The 20,055-nt window shown below is 49.5% G+C and overlaps 1 protein-coding gene across 1 annotated transcript in view; it reads right to left on the bottom strand.

Annotated features, from left to right (window-relative positions):
* Positions 1 to 2,714: 2,714 nt before the first annotated feature.
* CRACD (capping protein inhibiting regulator of actin dynamics) overlaps positions 2,715 to 20,055 on the bottom strand; it is a 233,134-nt gene continuing 215,793 nt past the window's right edge. The window contains exons 21-24 of the mRNA XM_036254198.1: positions 17,091 to 19,863; positions 7,988 to 8,178; positions 7,271 to 7,430; positions 2,715 to 5,306 (exon numbers count right to left, since the gene is read on the bottom strand). Coding sequence (XP_036110091.1) covers positions 5,146 to 5,306; positions 7,271 to 7,430; positions 7,988 to 8,178; positions 17,091 to 19,863 — 3,285 coding nt within the window. The 3' untranslated portion in view covers positions 2,715 to 5,145. The remainder of the gene's footprint in view (positions 5,307 to 7,270; positions 7,431 to 7,987; positions 8,179 to 17,090; positions 19,864 to 20,055) is intronic.

Here is a 20,055-nt window from a genome sequence, read left to right as displayed (position 1 = left end):
AACCGGCCAGGGCTCAGCTGACAGTCTTATGGGGGCTCTCTTGTAGGTAACTAACTGCTTTTCTCTTGCTGCTTTTAAGATTCTCTCGTTGTCTTGAACCTTTTGCATTTTGATGATGATGTGTCTTGGTGTGGGCCTCTTGGGGTTCATCTTGTTTGGGACTTTCTGTGCTTCCTGGACTTGTATGTCTGTTTTCTTCACCAAGTTAGGGAAGTTTTCTGCCACTATTGTTTCAAATGGGTTTTTGATTCCTTGTTCTCTCTCCTTCTGGAACCCCCAAGATGCAAATGTTGGCACGCTTGAAGTTGTCCCAGAGGCTCCTTACACTATCCTTTTTTTTGGATTTTCATTTTCTTTTTACTGTTCTGATTGGGTGTTTTTTGCTTCCTTATATTCCAAATTGATGGTTTGCTACTTGGCTTTACCTTCTCTACTACTGAATCTGTGTAAATCATTCTTTATTTCAGTTAGTGCCTCCTTCATTTCTGACGCCCTCACTAAATTCGCTGAGGTTCTCACTAAGTTCATTGAGCATCCTTATAAGCAGTATTTTGAACTCGGCATCTGTTAGGTTGCTTATCTCCATTTCACTTAGTTCTTTTCCTGGGGTTTTGTTCTGTTCTTTCATTTGGGACCTGTTTCTTTGTCTCCTCATTTTGGCTGCCTCCCTGTGTTTGTTTCTGTATGTTACTTAACGAGAGGTATGGGGCTAGCTGAGACCAGATGCTGCTTGTTTGAAAGAATTTAGGAAAATCTGAAGCAGGATCCAATCCTATGATTAAGCAACTGGCAACAGCTTGGGTGGGCCTGAAAGTTGGGTGGGGCGGGGCCTCAGGGTGTCACCCTGAGGGTGGAGCAACCAGTATGAGCCAAGTTGCTGGAGTCCCAGACATGATGGCTGTCTGCCGCCCCAGGGAAGGGTTCACCAAAGGAACAAAGGCCTCTGACAACATGTCTGTTGAGGAGGAAGCCCCCTCTCCAGCCCTCGTTCCAATGCCAAACAGCTCAGTTCTTCCCTGTATGTCTCTGGCACCCCTTAAGCTGCTTGCCCTCTGAGCTTAGAGGGAGCAAGTCCGAGTAAGTCCATGCGCGGGCCCTTTAAGAGGAGCTGCCTGGGGTTCCAGCTGCCTCAGCCTCCCTGAGCCTCTGTTCCCACTGGTTTTTCCAGCCAAAAGTTATGGGGATTCTCTTCCTGGCACTGGAACCCTGAGCGGGGCACCTGGTGTGGGATGGGGACCCCCTCAGTCCTCAGGGAGGACCTTCCCAGCTGAGGTGTCCTCCTGATTTTTATCCACCACACGTGGGTGTGGGACCAGCCCGTTGCCCCTCCTACCAGTCTGGATGCGGCTGCTGCTTTAATTCCGTAGTTGTAGGACTTCCTTTCAGTCTGATTTCAGGCGGTTTTGAATGATGGTTGTTCTGTAGTTTAGTTGTAACTTTGATGTGGCTGTGGGAGGACGTGATACCGCGTTTACCTACGCTGCCATCTTGACCAGAAGTCGGAAAATATTCTTTAAAAGAAGATTTGAGCAGGGCAGGGTCCCTGGAGAGAGAGTGCCTATTGGGTGCTTTTTTAAAGTTTAAATATCAACCTCCAGAAGGGGCCCTACATGTGTGGGCTAAGGCACCTCCTGATCCTGCTGGATCTGGCTCCAGGAAAGATGGCTGGGGACATGCTGAAGTGGCCGTCAGGTCAGCCAGAGAACCTGATAGAACTGCTCGCTGTCCAAGTGCAGGGGAAACGTAAACAAGGCCGCTCACCAGTTCCTCCATCCTGGACAGTTCCCTCCGCTCCCAGAGGGCTCTCTCTTCCCCAGCCTTTCCACGTGCTCTCTTTTGTCTGTTGTGCAGAAGCTGTTCAGTCGGCCCTCTGATGTCTCTGAGGAGGAACTGCTCTAAATATAGTATATGTTTGTACTCCAAAAGTTTTGTCCTGAGTTTTTGTTTTTGTTTTTTTTTTGCACCCAAGGCAAGTACCTCGTTCACATCACTCACTTTGACCTAGCCCAGCCATGTGGGTCAGTGGGTCTGGCCTGGGGGACCCGACACTGTGTTTTTCACGTGCTTTCAGCTTATGTCCATGCTGCTGTTCCAGGACCCATGCTTTGAGTAAGGAGGTTGTAGGACGATCATATTGTCTGAGACACAGACCATTTGACTCCAACTCAGGATTGAGAGAAACATTTTGACACTATTCATTATTTTTCTCCAAAAACACCTAGTAAAAAATGTAATAAAGTACCATATAAAATGCCTTGAAATTGTTCTTTCGCAACAAAAGCTATGTAAATATGAGCTTGCTTGAAATTAATAAAAATGTAAACTTGAAAAGGAAATTCTGTTGGTGACGAAGATCTTGTGGGTATTTTTTATTGAAAGATCCTTTTCCTTCATTAATGGACATTTTACATTACGAGTTTATACAACCAAAATCTTAAAATAATATTAAAATCGCACTAAGGTATTTTTATGGTTAACTTTCTACTTAATTTTATTGTTGGTAAAAATATTGCAAGACACTTGTAACTCTAATATTTCTGCTTTAAAATAAGCAATTAAACATCACAAGAAGAGACAATGAATACATACTACAATTTGCTGATAACTGGCTAAAATGAGAATTTAATAGTAATTAATGTATAAGAAACAATTGCACTTGAAAAATTTAAAAAGTAAACAAAAAACTCGAGTTTTATATATATATGTATGTGTGTGTATATATATATGTATAAACAGAGGTTAATCATCTATAACCTTGCCAGGAGAAGTGTGTGTTTGTTTTTAATTTTTTTTAAAAAGCTGTGTATTTAACATAGCAATAGGATTTTTTAAAAAGTCTTGAATTTTTTATGTCTTTACAGAATTTCCCCCCTAGTTTATTGATGAGAAAAGACTGCAACACAACCAAAGCAAAATAACACTTCATTGGTATTTAGTGCAAATTTGGAGTAATTTTTACATGAAATATTAAACATGTAGCCATTGTGTTACTGGAAGTAGTGTGGTGGCTGTGTTTTCCTCAGTGTGCTCTTAAAGATGTTGGAGGAAACTTTTAACTGAGGCATTTCTCCTGCTTTGATGGGCTTTACAGGTGAGCCAGCACAGAGTGGACTCATCTACATTCTTTGTTAATAATCTGATTTCTTGGCTTGCTCTCTGCCATTCTGTGATATCCAAAGCTGACAGGATGAAAGAGAAAGTTCAGAAGAATCAATGTAGCACTAAAATTCCAGGACTCTAGATGGAAAAATTCCTATTAAAAAGTGTTTTATTAGGAAATCATTGAAACTAACAAATGTATACATATTTGATTTAGAAATGAACATCAGTTGGAAAACGTGCAGTGGAATGTTGCTTCCCATAGCAATAAAACATGAAGTTACATTGATTCTTAACAGTCTGAAGGTCCAGTATGTATATATAAAATATTAACTCCAACTTGCAAGAGTACAACTATCCATATGACCACACATGCTAGCTGCTACCATAAGGCCGAGCCGTCGTTTCCAGAAAGAAAATGCCTTCTCTATGGTAAATAACTGCTGTCATCCTTTCTTTAAGGTAAATGGTAGACTAACAGCACAGAATAACAGCACATTGCTTTTTGAGTGCGCATACAGGAAAATAATGATGCATACTAATAAAATGAGGTTTTTTTGTAGGAAAGGAAATGATATAATTCTCACTGCTCTGGGCAAAAGACTTGTACTTACACTTTGGAGTCGGGGCGAAGAAAATGGGACTATGCCAACACCATGAAATGTGAAGTCAGCAGCAGCAGTGTGTGGGTTTGCTGTATGTCTGTGTTACATGTAAAGCAAACTTAGGGAAATAGTGAATATATGTGGGCTTTTAAATAGCCGGGTCCCTTCTTTATATCACATGTGCATAATAACAAGGCCACTTAAAACTCTGAGATGTTTTTTAAAGGTAGCAAGGTGAATGCTCTAAATTACAAGTGCTATTGAATATTTGACTCTAAAGACGAATCACTCAATTATGGTTCAGAAAGAAGCTTCCCACGGGAGGTCCTTAGTACAAAGGCTCCAAGTATTATCTTCCTGGTAACTTTCCCTAAAGATGGAAGGGAATTTTCAGAGACATGCAATGTCAGTAGCCTCTTGTATCTTTAATAAACAGCTGGTTTAGGAGTTGTTTTATTATTTTTCCTGTCTCCCTTTTGCTTTTTTGGGTGAAATGAGTCTCCCTTTCAGAGTTTTAAAAACTAGAGTGTACTAGAAGCAGTGTATTCCAAGGTTCTCAACCTTTAGGATAGATCAGAATTCATTTGAAGAGTTTTTGTCAGAATATTCGTTTCTGGCCTTGTCCTCCTCACAGCAGGCCTAGGATGGACCCTGGACATCTTAGGAATAACTAACTGTACTAGATCGGGGAGTCTCAGACAGAATTTGTAGCTTCCTTTCTGTATCTGTTAAATAAAAGTGTTGCCTGGAAGCCAAATGGGCCAAATGTTCAACACGTCCTTAAAGAGAGTTCTGGTCTAATGGGGCCTGTGGATCAACAGTGTGGTAGAAGTGTGGATGGATTTGCTTTCTGTGTTACAGTCTCAGTCAGGGAAAATTTGTGAACACCAGACTTGAGCACAGAGTGGGAGCCAGACTATTACTTGCAATTCACAGTTACTTGCTGCACTCAGGAGAATGGGCCTTCTTATTTCTATCTCCGTATGGTCCTTTACCATTTTTGTATAAAAAGGTAGATATCCCTAAACATAATGGCAGGGTAAATGCTTTGGATAAAAGAAATTGGAGCATAGAGTAAAAAAAAAAAAACATTACAAAGATTGGCAATAGTATATATTCAGTGGTGTGCGGATGTGCGGAGCGGAAGGGCAGTGGAGCGGGTGGCAGGCCCTCCTGAGGAGTTTAGTCGGGGATTTGCTTCCTGTGGTCCCTCAACAGAACGTTCTCTTCAGAACTCGGAGGAGCTCAAGGCACCAGGACCGAGGGTTGTGCAAATACACTTCTTTACAAGGAACACCACCAGTTCAGTTTCTACATGTTATTTGAGAGCCTATAAAACATGCTTCTTTTCCCTAGCTTGGTGTCTTTACCTCATATAAAAAATAAATAAATAAAAAGGGCAAGAGCGGAGCCATAGCTGGGAGCAGGAATGGACACGTCTTTACTTAATGATCTGCGGGCAGTCGCTCCAGGCCTTGGCTTTCCTTTTGGCCAAAGCCAGCCAGGCTGGTTCTGTTGACACCGGGGCAGCGTCTGGGGTGGAAAACCTCTTTGTGACTTCCTTCACCAGTGGCGCGGGGGGCGTCGAATCCGAGATCTCCACTGGGTTGCGTTTTGAAGAAAAGGAGAAAGGTGTAAGTCAGAGGCACACTTTGATTTATCATACAGTGGGATTCAGAAAGGAAAACGCAGTGCGACACCGGACATCCGCAGTGAGAAGTAGAGAAAGAAAGCTACGTGACCGTAACCGTTACGTACAAAATTACAGTGATCACAGTGCAGTCGATTCTAATTTCAGAGAGTTTCTAGAAGCATTTTTTTTTCTGTGCACAGAAGCTATGTCTGCATGATAATACAAAAGAAAAGGTAACTTTTGTGATTCTACTCATAGCCAATCATTTTCACAAAGAAAAAGATCAAACCAGCAGTTTGAATTTTATCAAGCTGGTAAGGTCAAAAGTCCCTGCCTCCACCAAGCCTGCCCTGGGTCCTGTCCCCTCAGGCCCGCAGATCCTGCCAGCTCTTAGGACTCTCAGTCTTGTCTAACGATTCCTTTGCATCATGTCACTTTCTTACCACACCTGAAGGCTTCTTCAGGTGAGGGTTCCCATCTGCTCTCCGGGTCATATTTAGTGCCTGTGGCAATGGCCCACACACAGAACTCAGGAAATACTGATGGAAAAGACAGCGCTTCAGAACAAAGGCTTGTGCTGTTAACCAAGAGCCAGTCTGAACTGCATTAGCCCTTCGGAGCTGCCGGGAAACCAGGCAGAGAAAGGTGTGAGCTCTCTGACTTTGGAGCTTTCACTTTACGTTGGACTGATTCTCTCTGACACACCCAGGCACTGTATAGAACCCTTAATTCCAGGGCATAAAAATCAAATGAAATAATACCCATGGAGGTTCTGGAGGAATTGTACACGGCTCCAAAGGGGTTTTCACTTCTTTCTTCTCACCAAATAGTAAATACAGCTGTCATGGCGAGACCTCTACATTTCCAGAACTCAGCAAGCAGGTAACCGAGGCGTACAAAAGTCCTGGGCTGCCCCGTGGGGAAAACATGCCCTATTAGCCCCTGGAGGAGACTTGTTTAGAGTCATCCATCCTCCAGGTGATTTGTAATGAGCAAATAGTTGGAAACATTACTGGATCATTTTACCTTTTATTAGAATGAAGAATTTTTTAAAATGCGTATGTCTTTTATGTGTCACGAACGAATCAACAACGCTGTTCATTAGCATCGAGGGCTTCAGCTGAGCCACCCTGCTCTCTGAGGTCACAGCAGGGTCAGATGTTTGCCGTTTGAGACCACAACGTGAAGGGACCAGCCCATTTTGCCTGGAGCGTCTGAGCCTCCTGGGTCACAGACTCAGAAACTCAGCTTCTATTCCATCCCAGGTGCAGAGCCCCAGGTTTTCAGACACAACTGTCACATACTTATTTTAACTTTGTTGGGTCAAAGGTAACAGGGCCTTGAGTCCGCATTTCAGCTCAGGCTTAATGTCAACCCCTTTATGTACACCCCACACTCCTGTTTTGCTTTAAGGCTATCAATACACTGCTCCATTTAAATTTTACCTGGATTTCAGCCTTTCCCCCCAATCCTATTATCATCTTATCTCCTCCTCTGTTTAGAGGTGCTTGTGATATGAAGACTCTCTGACTGCAGCAAGTTAATAAACCTAATTTTATTGGACCACAGGCAGTGGGGCATTGGAGATGGCTCACGGCACTAGCCTTGTTAACTTCAGAAATTTAGCAGACCACACTGACAGCTCGAACTGGCCGTGGTGGGAATCTTTACCCACAGTAAATGGCAAATACTACAAATCAGAGGTCTCCCTACTCCCTCGAGAGCTGACGGTTAGACACTGACCATCACACCACGGCAGTGGGTGAGTTTCGGGTGCCCTTTGATGATCAGTTTCAAAGATTATGAACTGGGTGCTGAAACAGCCTGTGCCCTGAAGTGCCCGAAACGCTGCTATTGCACTGGAGGGAAGCGAGCAAGCTCTAAGGGGGAAAGCCTGTGACTGGGTAAACAGAAACGGTCCTGCTCCTGCTACCTGTCACCGACGTGGGGAGGGTGTTGGCCTTCTTCAGCTGCTCTCTGCGCTCCAGCCTGGACCCTGCCGTCTCCGGCTTCTCTTCTGGCTGAGCCTCGGGCTTGTGCAGGGATCCAGCTCTGCTGACACTGCTGCCTCCTGGCTGTGGACTGACACCGACCTGCGTGGGCAGAGAAAGCCAGGGAAAGTATGTCTTCCACCGAAGCACATGGAAAGACGGCCAGTGCAAGGTCGTGGGGGCTTCTGCCTGTCAGCCCATCCTCGGCGCCCAAAGGAGCAGGCGCAGTGCACTTGGGGGCAGTGGTGCTCAGCCTGGCCCCCATCACGAAGCAGCCCAGAACAACTGTCCCAGAGGGAACCAGCTTCCTAGACCAGCCCCATCAAATTAACTAGAAAAGCAGGGTCACTCACAGAGGAGGAATGACTTCCTCCCAGCGCCCTGCTCAAACAACCATTTCCCTATTTCTCACGTAACTGTTGTGTGTGTCAATCGCTGCACTAATTACACCATAGATTCTGCCAAATCAAAGTACCCTAACAGCACCAGGAAACAGAATCAAATTTCCAACTGAAAATGCTTTTCTAGCCTAACGGTAGTTAATTTGTTTACTGCTCTTCCCTTTCTAAATACTCTCCGCCACTCCTAGCTCCCCTGCCTTCCTTGCTTTTTAAATCCCTGCGGAAAGGCGAGGTGCCAGCTGAAGGCCAGGTACTCACGTGGTCTTTGGAGAGCTTTCCCGCCTGCTTGGCCTCCCTGGCTTGCTTCCTCTCCTCCCTGGTGGCCTGCTGCTCCCGAAAGCCCCTCTGCTTCTGCAGCGCTAACGTTATCCACAGCGGCTGCGAGGTTTCGGCTTTGTCCGCGAGTTTGGCGCCGTCCAGAGAGTGTCTGCTCTGCAGCACCGGCTTTTCTGTGGGGGAAGGAGACTGACGCTGTGATGTATAGTAAGAAATGTATATGTTTGGTCTTCCTCCGGTTTCTGGCACGAGCTCCTCAGTGATCAGCACGATGGTGTCTCGTTATGTTAACGAGGCTGCCTTGGGACTACACGGAAGGAAGGGGGGCTGGTTGCCAGGTGAACCAGCTGTGTGATGAAAGGGTGTGAACTGTCATCCCAACCCCGACCTCCTGGGAGGAGAGCACTGCAGGTTTAATCAATCATGCCTATGTAATAGTCTCCATGAACTTCCAAAGGCCAGGGTTTGGAGAGCTTCTGGGCTGGTGGAGGTGCTGGGAGAGTGGCCACCCAGAGAGTCTGGAACCTCCGTGCTCTCTCCCATAGCTTGTTGTTTGCCTCTCTTCCACCTGCTGTTCCTGAGTGATCTCCTTTTATAATAAACCAATGATCTAGTCAGCAAAATGTGTCTCTGAGTTCTGTGAGCTGCTCTAGCAAATTAATCAAACCCAAGGAGGGGGTTCATGGGAACAGGATTTTAACCAGTCAGAAGCACCTGGATCTGAAGGTGCACACTTATGGGACTGAGCCTTCAATCTGTAGAATCTGATGCCATATTAAGTTGAATTATAAGACACCTCACTGGTGTCTGAGACTTGCTTGGCGGCGTGAGAACCCCTGCCCTCAACACGCACCTTGGATTTGTGATCAGAATTAGTAAAGACGAAACCCAGTTTGCAGTGAAACTAACTGTTCTCTTATCTCAGTACCTCGTTCCCTAAAACTTGTGACATATTAATCAACCCACGAAACAGTCAACTGCCTCCATACAAACTCTGTGCCGATGCCTGAGTGACCACTGGGCAGGGAAGGGGCATCTTGGATCAACAGGAAACAAGATTGTTTTTCTTCCCTCTAAACAGAAACAAGTCTCCAGCCCTGGCTGGTGTGGTCGGTTGGTCGAGCGTCATCCTGTGCACCAAGAGGTCACAGTGCGATTCCTGGGGGGGGCACATGCCGGGGTTGTGGGCTCTACCCCAGTAGGGGGCGTGCAGGGGGCAGTCAGTCGATGTTTCTCCCTCATTCATGTTTCTGTCTCCTTCTCCCTCTCTAAAAAAATCAATAAAAACATATTTAAGAAATATATAAAATAATAACATTAAAAAAAATCTCAGTGTCATAAAATCTCAAACCTACAAGGAACCCAGGCAGTTATTCGATTCATTGTTGTTCTTTTATTTGTTGCTTTTTTTTTTTTTTTTTTTAATCCTCACCCGAGGATATTTTTTCCATTTTTGGTACAGATAGAATGGGAGGGAGAGAGAGGAAGGGAGAGAGAGTGAGAAACATCGACGTGAAGGGACACATCGAGGGGCTGCCACCCGCACGACCAACCAGGGCCGGGGACAAACTGCAACCAAGGTACATGCCCTTAGCGGGAACCGAACCCGGGCCTCTCCAGACCGCAGGCCGACGCTCTAACCGCTGAGCCAAACCGGCCAGGGCTATTTGTTGCTTTTTAAAGTTTATTTTTGCAAGAACCTTTCCCCTCTGCAAACAGTATCCTATGTGGAACCCCAAAGTATGAAAGAGGAAAATGGGGCCCTGCTCTGCCTCGTGGGGCTCTAAGGGCACAGTGGGAAACGTGGTTTTGGTCCCATGTCCTCCTTTGACAGACATGAGTACTAGGGCGCATTGTGATCAAGTCCTGTGCCCCCGGTCACCCAGCAGTTAGTGCACCAGCTGCAGTTTGAACCAAGGGCTCCTGACTTCCAGTCTGTTTCTCTTATGGTGACTGTCTCGCCTGTGCAACTGGGGGAAACCCATGTCATAGGTGGGTGGCAGCAGACGCTGGGCTCCGGAACTGAGCAGACTCGGGTTTGACCTTGTGTGGCCTTGGGAAAGCTGCGTCCGCCCTCTAAGTTTGAGTTTTCTAATCCCTAAAGTGGACGTGACACTGGCACATGGCTCAGCAGGCTGCCACGGAGATTAAACGAGATCCTGGGTATCAGAACATCTGGAACAGTGCTTGGCATATGCAAACCACTCGGCAAAAGGGAGTGTTGTTATTATCACGCCTATCAGACCGTGAGTCCCTTCTCCCTCAAGTAAAAATTATGCACTTTTAGTGATAATCATCCTGGCATTTGAATCCCTTACTGTCTTCAAAGGAAGAGGCTCACTGTAGTGCCGTTCTTTTGAAACCCAACAGAAGTTTACTCTTTGATCTTCCAGAGCCTTACCAACCAGGGCTCTTTACATTGAAAAGAAAGAACCATAATACATGCAAATTAGGAATTCAAGCACAAAAAAAGGGCGGATTCTGTTTAATTTTCTACACCCTTTAGATCTATAGTGCTATACAAAGAGAATCCATATTTGTAACGAGCCGCTGGCCTGGCAGCCTCCCTAATCATCGAACAAAGTCAGCTATGGCCTCGCACAGAAAAGGAAGTATTTCTTGAAAACTGAACGTGAAAGGAGCTTCGCTGAGCCCGGAAGTTGTACAGGTCCCGGGACCAGCAGTTCCCGTAACACCTGTTTGTAAACTGTCTGAAAACCAAATTGCCAAGATCTGAGTGCTTTCTGTTTAAAGCTATTATGTAAAAGGGAGTCCCAGACTGACGGCTCTGTCGGAACTTGCTGAGGAAGGTCACTAAAGCAACCGGCCAGTTTTCTGCCAACAACTCTGAACGGGGGTTATCACAACGGTTGAAATACCTTTATAATGTAATTGCCTAAATTTATAATTGATTGAAAAGACAACTCTCTAGCCAGATGTTCGTTTCCTTGGAGCTGCAGTTTGAATAGCTCATCCTGGAGTGATGGGCCAGATGTTAAACAAGATTATATACCACAATGTGTAAAGGGCCTAACAGGTCTGGGCTGGGGGGGGATCAATAAACAGAAACCAGGATGTTTGAACCGGACTCCTGTTTGAGTTTCAGTCAAGGAAGCCCAAAGGCCTGCAACAGATAACCCATGGCACCAACTCCCACACAGTGAACTCAAGTGCTAGGTCAGCTCCTAAGACTGGGCCGTGAGCTGGCCAAACAGCCACCTCAAGGTCACAGAGAAATCAGAGTTGAGGCAGAAGACACCACAGTAGAGAGTTTCTTTGGAAAAGACACAGAGTCAATAAATGTCTTTGATTCCAAAAATCTGTGGTGGCCTGTAGGAAGCACCCCTGACGGGAATGGAATTGTAAGAAATGGAGAGGCCAGGTGGCAGGTAGGGGTCTGAGGAATGCACAGAAGGGCCCCACAGAAAAGCAGTGAGCGGCCCTCAAAACAGCCAGCACCGATGCCTCACCTCCCTCCCTCCCTCCACTCCGGCTCTGGGCTGGGAGAAAGGGCGGAGGTCGCTGTGCCGGTGTCCCCGCTGCGGGGCTTCAGCCCGAAGCAGGCCACATAAGAAGGGACACACTAATCTGAAATGGTGTTTGGAGTTCTGGTTACGACACTGGAGGGGACATATTAATTACCAACATGAGACTGTTGTTATTGAGATTCCCTAGAGGACTTTTTCTTTTCATAAAGTGACTGAAAATATAAGAAGAACAGCTACAGCTTAACAAAAAACAAGATAACCAATTAAAAAATGGGTGAAGAACATGAATAGACATTTTTCCTAAGAAAACATACAAACGACCAACAAGCATATGAAAAGATGCTCAACATCACCAGTTACTAGGGAAACGCAAATCAAAACCACAACGAGGGTTTCACCTCATGCCCATTAGGATGGCTACTATAAAATAAAATCTAAAAAACAGAAAATAACAAGTGTTGGCGAGGATGTTGAAAAATCGGTATTCTCTGCATTGTTGGATAGAATGTAAAACGGTGCAGCTTCTGTGGAAAACAGTGGGGTGGTTCTTCAAAAAATTAAAAAATAGAATTACCACAAGACCCAGTAGTTCTACTTCTGGGCATTTATCCAAAAGAACTGAAAGCAAGATCTCAAAGGGATATTTGCGAACCCACGGTAATAGCAGCACTAGTCAAAATAGCCAAGAGGTGGAAGCAACCCAATGATGAATGGACAAACCAAATGTGGTATATGCCAGAAGGGTGTATGACGAAGGAGGGACATCCTGTCACCTGCTACAACATGGATGGACCTTGAAGACATCATACTAAGTGAAATAAGCCAGTCACAAAAAGCAGCACTGTATGATTCCACTTCTGTGACACATCTGGAGTCACAGACACAGCAGACAGAAGGTGGGGCTGGGGCAGAGCACTTGGTGAAGGGCACAGACTTTCAGTTTTGCAGGATGAAAGCTGGTTGTACACGGTGTGAATGTGCTGAAGCGTACTGAACTGTACACTGAGAAATGGCCAAGAGAGTACATTTCATGTCACGCATTTTTGCCACAATAAAAATCTGTTTTCTAAAGTGACTGAAAGAACTGGGCCCAAAATATTATCCAAGAGACGTGGGGAAAATGATTGTCATTTTAAACCCAATCACAGATCGGGTTTAAGGGAACCGCAAGGAAAGGAGTAAGACGAGGCTTTGCCAAATCCTATGGCTTTTTTAAACGATGTTCTTCTGAACAGACATATGACTAAGGTCCGAAAGGTGACATGAGGACGTAATGAGAAGGTGTTTTATTTTTTTTTTTCATCTTCACCTGAGGACATTTTTCCATTTTTTGTACAGATAGAGTGGGAGGGAGAGAGAGGAAGAGAGAGAGAGAGAAACATCAACACGAAAGGGACACATCGAGTGGCTGCCACCCGCACGACCAACCAGGGCCGGGGACAAACTGCAACCGAGGTACGTGCCCTTAGCGGGAACCGAACCCGGGTCTCTCCGGACTGCAGGCCGACGCTCTAACCGCTGAGCCAAACCGGCCAGGGCATGAGAAGGTGTTTTAGAGGCTTACAGCATCTCACAAACGCCAGGTGAGAATTGCTGGGGCCGCCCTGGGTTACCCCTCCTCATCCTGGCTTGACCACTGTGGAGAGCCGGCAAGTCGCCTAACTTCTCAGATGTCGGTGTCATCTGTAAAATGGAGCCAAGACGGTCTACCTCTACATGTGCTGTGAGACCGAACTGAACAATAGAAATACAAACACTCTGGCGTGATTAAGCACAAAGGATGACTGCTGAAATTTTCCAAAACAGTAAAATCGCTCATTTCATTCAAGGGTTCGAAAGAGATGTTCTTTGTTTTTGTTTTTTTTTATCCTCACCCGAGGACATTTTTTCATTTTTTGTACAGACAGAGTGGGAGGGAGAGAGAGGAAGAGAGAGAGAGGGAAACATCGATGTGAAGGGACACATCGAGTGGCTGCCACCCGCACGACCAACTAGGGCCGGGGACAAACTGCAACCAAGGTACATGCCCTTAGTGGGAACCGGACCCGGGTCTCTCCGGACCGCAGGTGGGCGCTCTAACCGCTGAGCCAAACCGGCCAGGGCGAGATGTTCTTTGTTAATCACACACCCTTTTGGTTGGGAAGTTCAAAATAGTGAATTAAAATTCTGTTTTGCTGCAGTATGTAAACCTATTCTCTCTCACTCTGAACTCAGCCGACAAGCAGAACCACACACAGTCCACTCAGATGCCCGCCTTCAGGTGCCGGGAGACGAGCAGGGAGCTCCTGGCATTACAGGGTTCGAGTCTCTGCTTCCTAAGGTTAGTTCTTGGAGAAAGGGCCACGTACCATCTGTTCTACCCACATAGGAGGCTGGGAACTTCAGAGTGACATGACATCTGATGGTGTCTGTCGTCAAAGTGTCAGGGGAGAAACACGGGGACGATCGTTGTGATTTTAATGCCCATCGGGGTGGGTTCAGAGTCAACGCCCTTCTGGTGGCTTCACCTAGGCACTGGTCCTCGCTGACCTCAGTCCCAGGAAAAGAAACCTCTTTCTAAAGCAATGATCTCCAAGAAAAAAGGGGGGAGGAATGTACCAGGTAATTCACTGGTGGTAAAGGAAGAAAAGCTCAGAATTTCTATTTACATATCTTTAAATATAAAAGTAATATTTGATGCTTAGACTGGCACCGACATCCTCAGTCGGCCCACAGAGCAGGAGGCCAGGTACAAGGTACGTCTACAGACTCCGGAGGGGAGCTGGGAGCGCTACACGGGGCAGGGAGAGAACCAGCCATGTGGTCCCCGCGTGTTTGGCTTTTAGCATATCGTGAGGTTCTGTGGTTAGGCTACATGAGGCAGGGAGAGAACCAGCCATGTGGTCCCCGCGTGTTTGGCTTTTAGCATATCGTGAGGTTCTGTGGTTAGGCAAGTTTATGGAATGTCATACCTCCTTTGATCTAAATGGTCCCTTATGAAATGGACCATTCCTGCAAACAAGCCACAGATTTAATATCCTCCCCAAATGCACCAGGACACAGCGGAGCTGACAGGCTCCATGCCTGCCAGTGTTCACAGCAACCAGATCTGACGGGAAGCTGGCTGAAGAAATGAAAGGTACCACCGTGACTTGTACTACGGATTTACAACCACTGCCCTTTCAGTGAGAGGGACTTGGATGATACTGTGGCAGGGTTTTAACATGTACCAGTTAATGAATAAATCAGAGGTGCATGCAATTTTATTCTGATGGGGCCTTTAGTCCAACAAATTTGGCCGCTGCTGGTCTAGAGCTGGAAAGGCTTTTGGGCAGCAACTGCTCACAAGGCACGCAGTCCTTGTTTTCATGCTTCTAAATCAGTGGAGTCTGACAACCTAGAATCTGGACACCGATAAAGAAAACAGGGGCAGTCACAGCTTTTGGTGGACAACTGTAACCAAAGGGACACGTGTAAGAGAAAGATGCAGGGCTGGAGCGTCACTTCTTTGGGGAGAAGGTCAGAGTATGGAAGAGCAGACCAGGCTGCCAGAGGGACTTGAGGATACTCTGAAAGCAAACGATGCAAACACTAACGTCAACACTAAAAAGGGGGTTTCTGGTTCAAGATGGGGACATGGGGTCCCGAACCCCCACCTCCCACACACACCGGAGTCTGCAGCTACAGAACTGCCTCTGATTAAAATCCAGAAACGGGTTGAGGGATTCCTACCCACTGGGCAAAGGGCGGGGAGAGGCTGACACACTCTCACCATTAATCCCACCCCGGGCATCTAAACTCACAACCCCGAGGGGCAAAGAGTTTGGACCCCACTATTGGTGCCCCCAATCTTAAGACTTCTGCCTGAGAGACAGGCCCCCAAAGCACCTAGCCCTGAGGCCCAGAGGATAAAAGAAAAACCCCAAACTGAACATGGGCTCCTCGCTGTCCGGGCAAACAGAAACCAAGCTGCTCTCGACAGTCCAGGGACCCAGGCTGGGGACACAGGGCACCAGGGCTGCAGTAAGGTGGGCAACCAAACCAGTACCCGCCAGGGCACAGGTCTGTTCTCTGTGAGAACCACCCTAACTCTAAACAACTAAACAAAAGAAATAAAAACAATCCTTCCTGAAACACCTCACGGGAGAATTTCTCTGAGAAGCGTGAGTGACCTCTGGGCTGTGACCCGCACTTGGCCTACTCTGCAAACGGAGATGAGAAGGCATCAGACCAAGGCTGTCAGGGGCCCCCAGCCACTCCAAGCGGTCAGGGAGCCGACACGAGCATCCGTGTGAAGAAACGTGAGGGGCAGCCAGAAGCCGGGGTGGCGCTGACTGCATTTCTTTATGGAGGGCTTCCCAGCGGCAAGCTGGTGGGGCAGGCGCTGCAGAGCACTGTGCATGGAACTGAGACCCAGCCAACTCCACAGGGACCCCCAGGCCGCTGGAGCTGTGAGAGCCCCCGAGGCTCCCACTGCGGAATTGCTCCCGAGACTCTGGTCCAGGAACGTGTCTTCTCCATCACTGCCCTCCCAGTGATGACGGACATTTCTCTGCTGTGGGCACCTCTCCTTATTTCTTGTGTTAAGTATCGTTAATGGCTGTGAGCTGCAGATCTATACGCCCGAGTCAGTTCACATTCCCACAATGGTAGAGGAGAGTGGAAAAGTGGTGAGGAACCTTTTGAGGTGTCCTGAATTAAATTACAGCAGGCCGGAGACTAGCAGGGAGAGAGAAAGGAAGTTCGCCATTTGATGACTGTTGGCAGAAATGAAAGACTGTCCCCAGTCTCGAGAGTACGCTGACACTTGGAATCAGCCTCCAGGTAGCCGTCACCGCTTTTAGTGTCCAGCTCGTGGGCCGTGTAAGGCCGTGAAATCAATACCAGCTAACATCGCCCTGGCTGGTTTGGCTGAGCGGTTGGAGCATCAGCCTGCGGACCAGAGAGTCCCGGGTTCAGTTCCCGCTAGGGGCATGTACCAAAAAAAAAAAAAAAGACCAGCTAGCATCACGCACCCCACCAAATGAGCTGGACCAAATACAGCAGGCTAATTTTTAAGTTGATAATTTTGTATGGCCCGCGAATGATGTTATAAATATCCAAATGGCCCTTGGCGGAAAGAAGTCCCTGATTCTAGAGGGCCTTGGCCAACAATCCGGAGGCTACTATGTCCTACCTATGCTTGAACTTTCGGACTGTAGGCCGCAGCTAGTCCAAAAGTAGCACAGACCCCCCTTCGGGACACTGCACCTATCCCAGACTGTCTCTGCTTCACCTTTTCACCTTACAAAACAACTCTCATCTTTCTTCCCCAAACCACTACAGAAAGGCCCCATCAGCCCCAGGCCCCGCTGCTTCTCCACCCAGCCCGGCTGCTGCTGGCCCGGACGGCACGCCCCAGCGCCTGGCCCTTCTTCTGGCTAGCATGTGGCTCAATAAACTCTTCCTTTCAGAAAAGCTTTGGGCCACAAAAGTTTTCTTTTCACAAAAGTAAATGACTCACTAATTCCCTCCCGGATGGCAAATGGGCACTGAACCCCACCGGTTACCCCAGCCCGGGGTGCGGCTTCGGGATGATGAGCTGGGCAGAGGCAGGGTCCCAGCGGATGGCTACGTACCTTTCCTCCCAGCCTCGGGCACTTGGGAAGGCTTCTCCGGTGGGGCTGCAGCCAGAGCTGGGACAGCAGCTTTCCTCTCGGTCTCCACCTCTTCCTCCTCCCTCTTCTGGGCCTTCCTGTCCTCGGGGGGTGGTGGTGAGGGCGGCCGGGGCGCGCGGCCCTCCTGGCCCTCCTTGCCCGGCTCACTGGGCTCCGGGTCAGGCTTCCCCGGCCGCCCGGCCAGCAGCTCCATCAGGTAGGGCCTGCTCAGTTTGCAGAGTGGGGAGGACGGCGGGGTCTGACCCGCGGGCTTGGGCGCCAGGGCTGGCTTCTGTGCCAATGGCATTCTGTTTGCTGTCTTGTGCTCTGGAGCTGGGGTCTGGCTGCTGACCGATGGGGGTCCAGGCTGGACTGCAGCAGAGGGGCTGGAGGGGCTTACAGCAGAGTCCTCCCAGGTGGATGGGGCTTGCTTCCGCTCCGGGGGGAGGGCCGGGCCATGCTTGAGGGCCACACCCTCTGCCTCCTTCTCGCCATCTGTGCTCCCCGGTGCAGGCGGCCCCCCATCGGCACCGTCCCCAGTGCTGCTGTGCCTCTTCTTCTTCTTTTCTGTCTGCTGGTCGCAGTGGAAGCGCAAGGAGTAGTTGGTCCTTCTCAACTTTATTCCAAAAGGTGAGGCCTTTTCCTCCCCGCCTGGCACCGCGGGGTCTGCCTTTCCTCTAGCACTGGAGGTCTCACTGTCCAGCGTGGTCTCGGGCTCCGCCTGGGCCACTGCTCTCTGCAGAGGGTAAGGAAGGCTTGGAACAAGGAAAGATGGAAGGTCTTTGGCAAATTTGCATCCCTCGGTGGTGTCCGTTGGCTCCTGGTGCACCCCCAGATTCTCTGCGCCCTTGCAGTGGTCATTACTATTGGCAGCCGGGGGCAGGGGTGCCGTCTTGTCACTGGCCTCCAGCATGGGTCTCCTTCTAATGCTTTCAGCTTCTGTGTTCTGTTTGGAGGTCTCCGTGCCCCCATCAGAGAATTTCTGCCAGGCAGGCATAATAGAGAACTTTGCATTTCCTGGCGGGGTCTTCCGGAGGTTCCCGCGGGAATCGCTTCGGCCTCTGGGAGTCTGTTCATCGCCAGGCTGAGACGGGTCCCTCTTGCTGTGCTGGTCACCCTCTGCGTTCTTCAGGATTCTGGACCGAATGGAAGCCCATTCGGCCAGCGCAGCCGCACTGCTCGGAGACTCCTGGGGGGGCCTGGCCTTCCCGCTGCCTGCGCGGGGATCGGCGGGGGCTCGGGCTGGGTTCTCCAGGCTGGGGACATCCACCTGCTTCTTTTCTTCTGACAGACCCAGGAGAGACTTGCATGCCGTGTCCTTGATCTGGCTCAGGTTGACAGCGGGGCCGCACAGCTGTGCTCCCGTGACCAGGATGGCCGTGTGGGGGATACTGAGCGACAAGGGCAGCGCGTGGGAGGCAGGGCTGGCTTTGGGGGCCTTTGGCTCGTGGGGAGCAGAAGCAGGTCCCGCATCTTTCACGGGCGTCACTGGGCTCAGGTTGACTTTGGGGAAGAGAATCTGTCTCCCTCCTGATGACACCTGGAACGTGTAGGGCCTGGGCATAGTCTGCCTCTCATCCACTTCCTGCCACCTGAGTTCCTCCACCTTGCGGTCTTTTTCTGGGGTGGCAGCTTCTTTCTTCTCCACTGGAGCCGGTGTCTCTCCCGGCCCCTCTTGTTTCTGGGGCGAGGGGAGGCTCATTTCTTCTCTCTTCTCCTGACCTGTACAATCATCCAGCCCACGGACCTCCCCCCGCTGCTCTCCTGAGGGCTCGGCCTCCTGGCTCTGCTCCTGGCAAACGCTTGGTTCCCCAGGGTCTTCTCTCTGCTTCTCGGGTTTCAGGTGTCCTTGCTCTGCGTTCTCGGCAAGGTCAGTGTGAGATGGGCTCCTGTCATCCGACGCCGGCTGACTCGCCTCTTCCACCCTCGGTGCTTCCCGAGGCTCCTTTTCCTCTTCCTGCCGCCTCTGCCCTTTCCTTCTCTCGGCCTCCTCCTCCTGCCCCCGTCTCTGCTCCTCCAGCTCCTCCTGCCTCCTGAGCTCCTTCATCCGTTCCTCCTCCTCCTCTCGCCGCTTCTGCTCCTCCAGCTCCTTCTGCTGCCTGAGCTCCTCCAGCCTCTTCTTCCTCTCCTCTTCCTCCAGCCGCTGCTTCTCGGCTTCCTGCTGCCTCTGCTCCTCCAGCTCCTCCAGTCTCCTGAGTTCCTTCCGCTCTCTTTCCTCCTCCTCCTGCCGCTGCTTCTCGGCCTCCCGCCTGCTCCGAGTCTCCAGCTCCTCCTGCCGCGGGAGGCTCTGCGGCCGCTCGGCCTCCTTCTCCAGGGGCTCCTGCTCCTCGGCCACCTGGTGCCTGCCTGCCTCTGGCTCCCTGCACTCCTGGCCGCGGCCGCCTTGCTCGTCCAGCCTCTGCCTCTCCTCGGGGCACTGCCTGTTGCCTGCCTCTAGCTGTGGTTCTCCCTCTGCTCTCTCCTCCTCCTCTCCTTCCTCCTCCAGGAGCTCCTGCCTTCTGTTTTCCTCCCAGAGCCTCCTCTCCAGGGCCTGGAGCCTCTGCTCCTCCCGGCGTCTCCTCTCGGCGGCCTCGGCCTTCTGCCGCTTGCACTTGGCCTCCAGTTCCCGCCAGTACTCTTCCTGGCGTCTCTGCTCCTCCTCGGAGTCCGGTGGCTCTGGCTCCTCTTCCAGCCACGCTGGCTTGTCTTCCCCAGGATGTCCGTTCTGGTCCAGGGACAGCTGACTCGGGAGGCCACCTGGTTCCTTCGGTCGCTCCTAACACGGGCAAGGGGAACAGAGTTAGCCTCTCCTTTCGCACAGGCCACCATTCCGCAGGGTCACCATGCAGGTGGCCCTCGATCTCAAAAGAAGGGGGCAGTTCTCTTGGTTTGGGGACAGGTTTTTAAATGCTCCTGTGTACCCCCGGGGAGCCCTGTGCATTGACCCTCTGCCCCAGGACTGCGGCAA

Source organism: Molossus molossus, unplaced genomic scaffold (genome assembly GCF_014108415.1).
Source record: "Molossus molossus isolate mMolMol1 unplaced genomic scaffold, mMolMol1.p scaffold_m16_p_1, whole genome shotgun sequence".
Lineage (NCBI taxonomy): Eukaryota > Metazoa > Chordata > Mammalia > Chiroptera > Molossidae > Molossus > Molossus molossus.
Note: the sequence above shows the minus strand (reverse complement) of the source record. Positions and strands in the feature narration are given on the sequence as shown.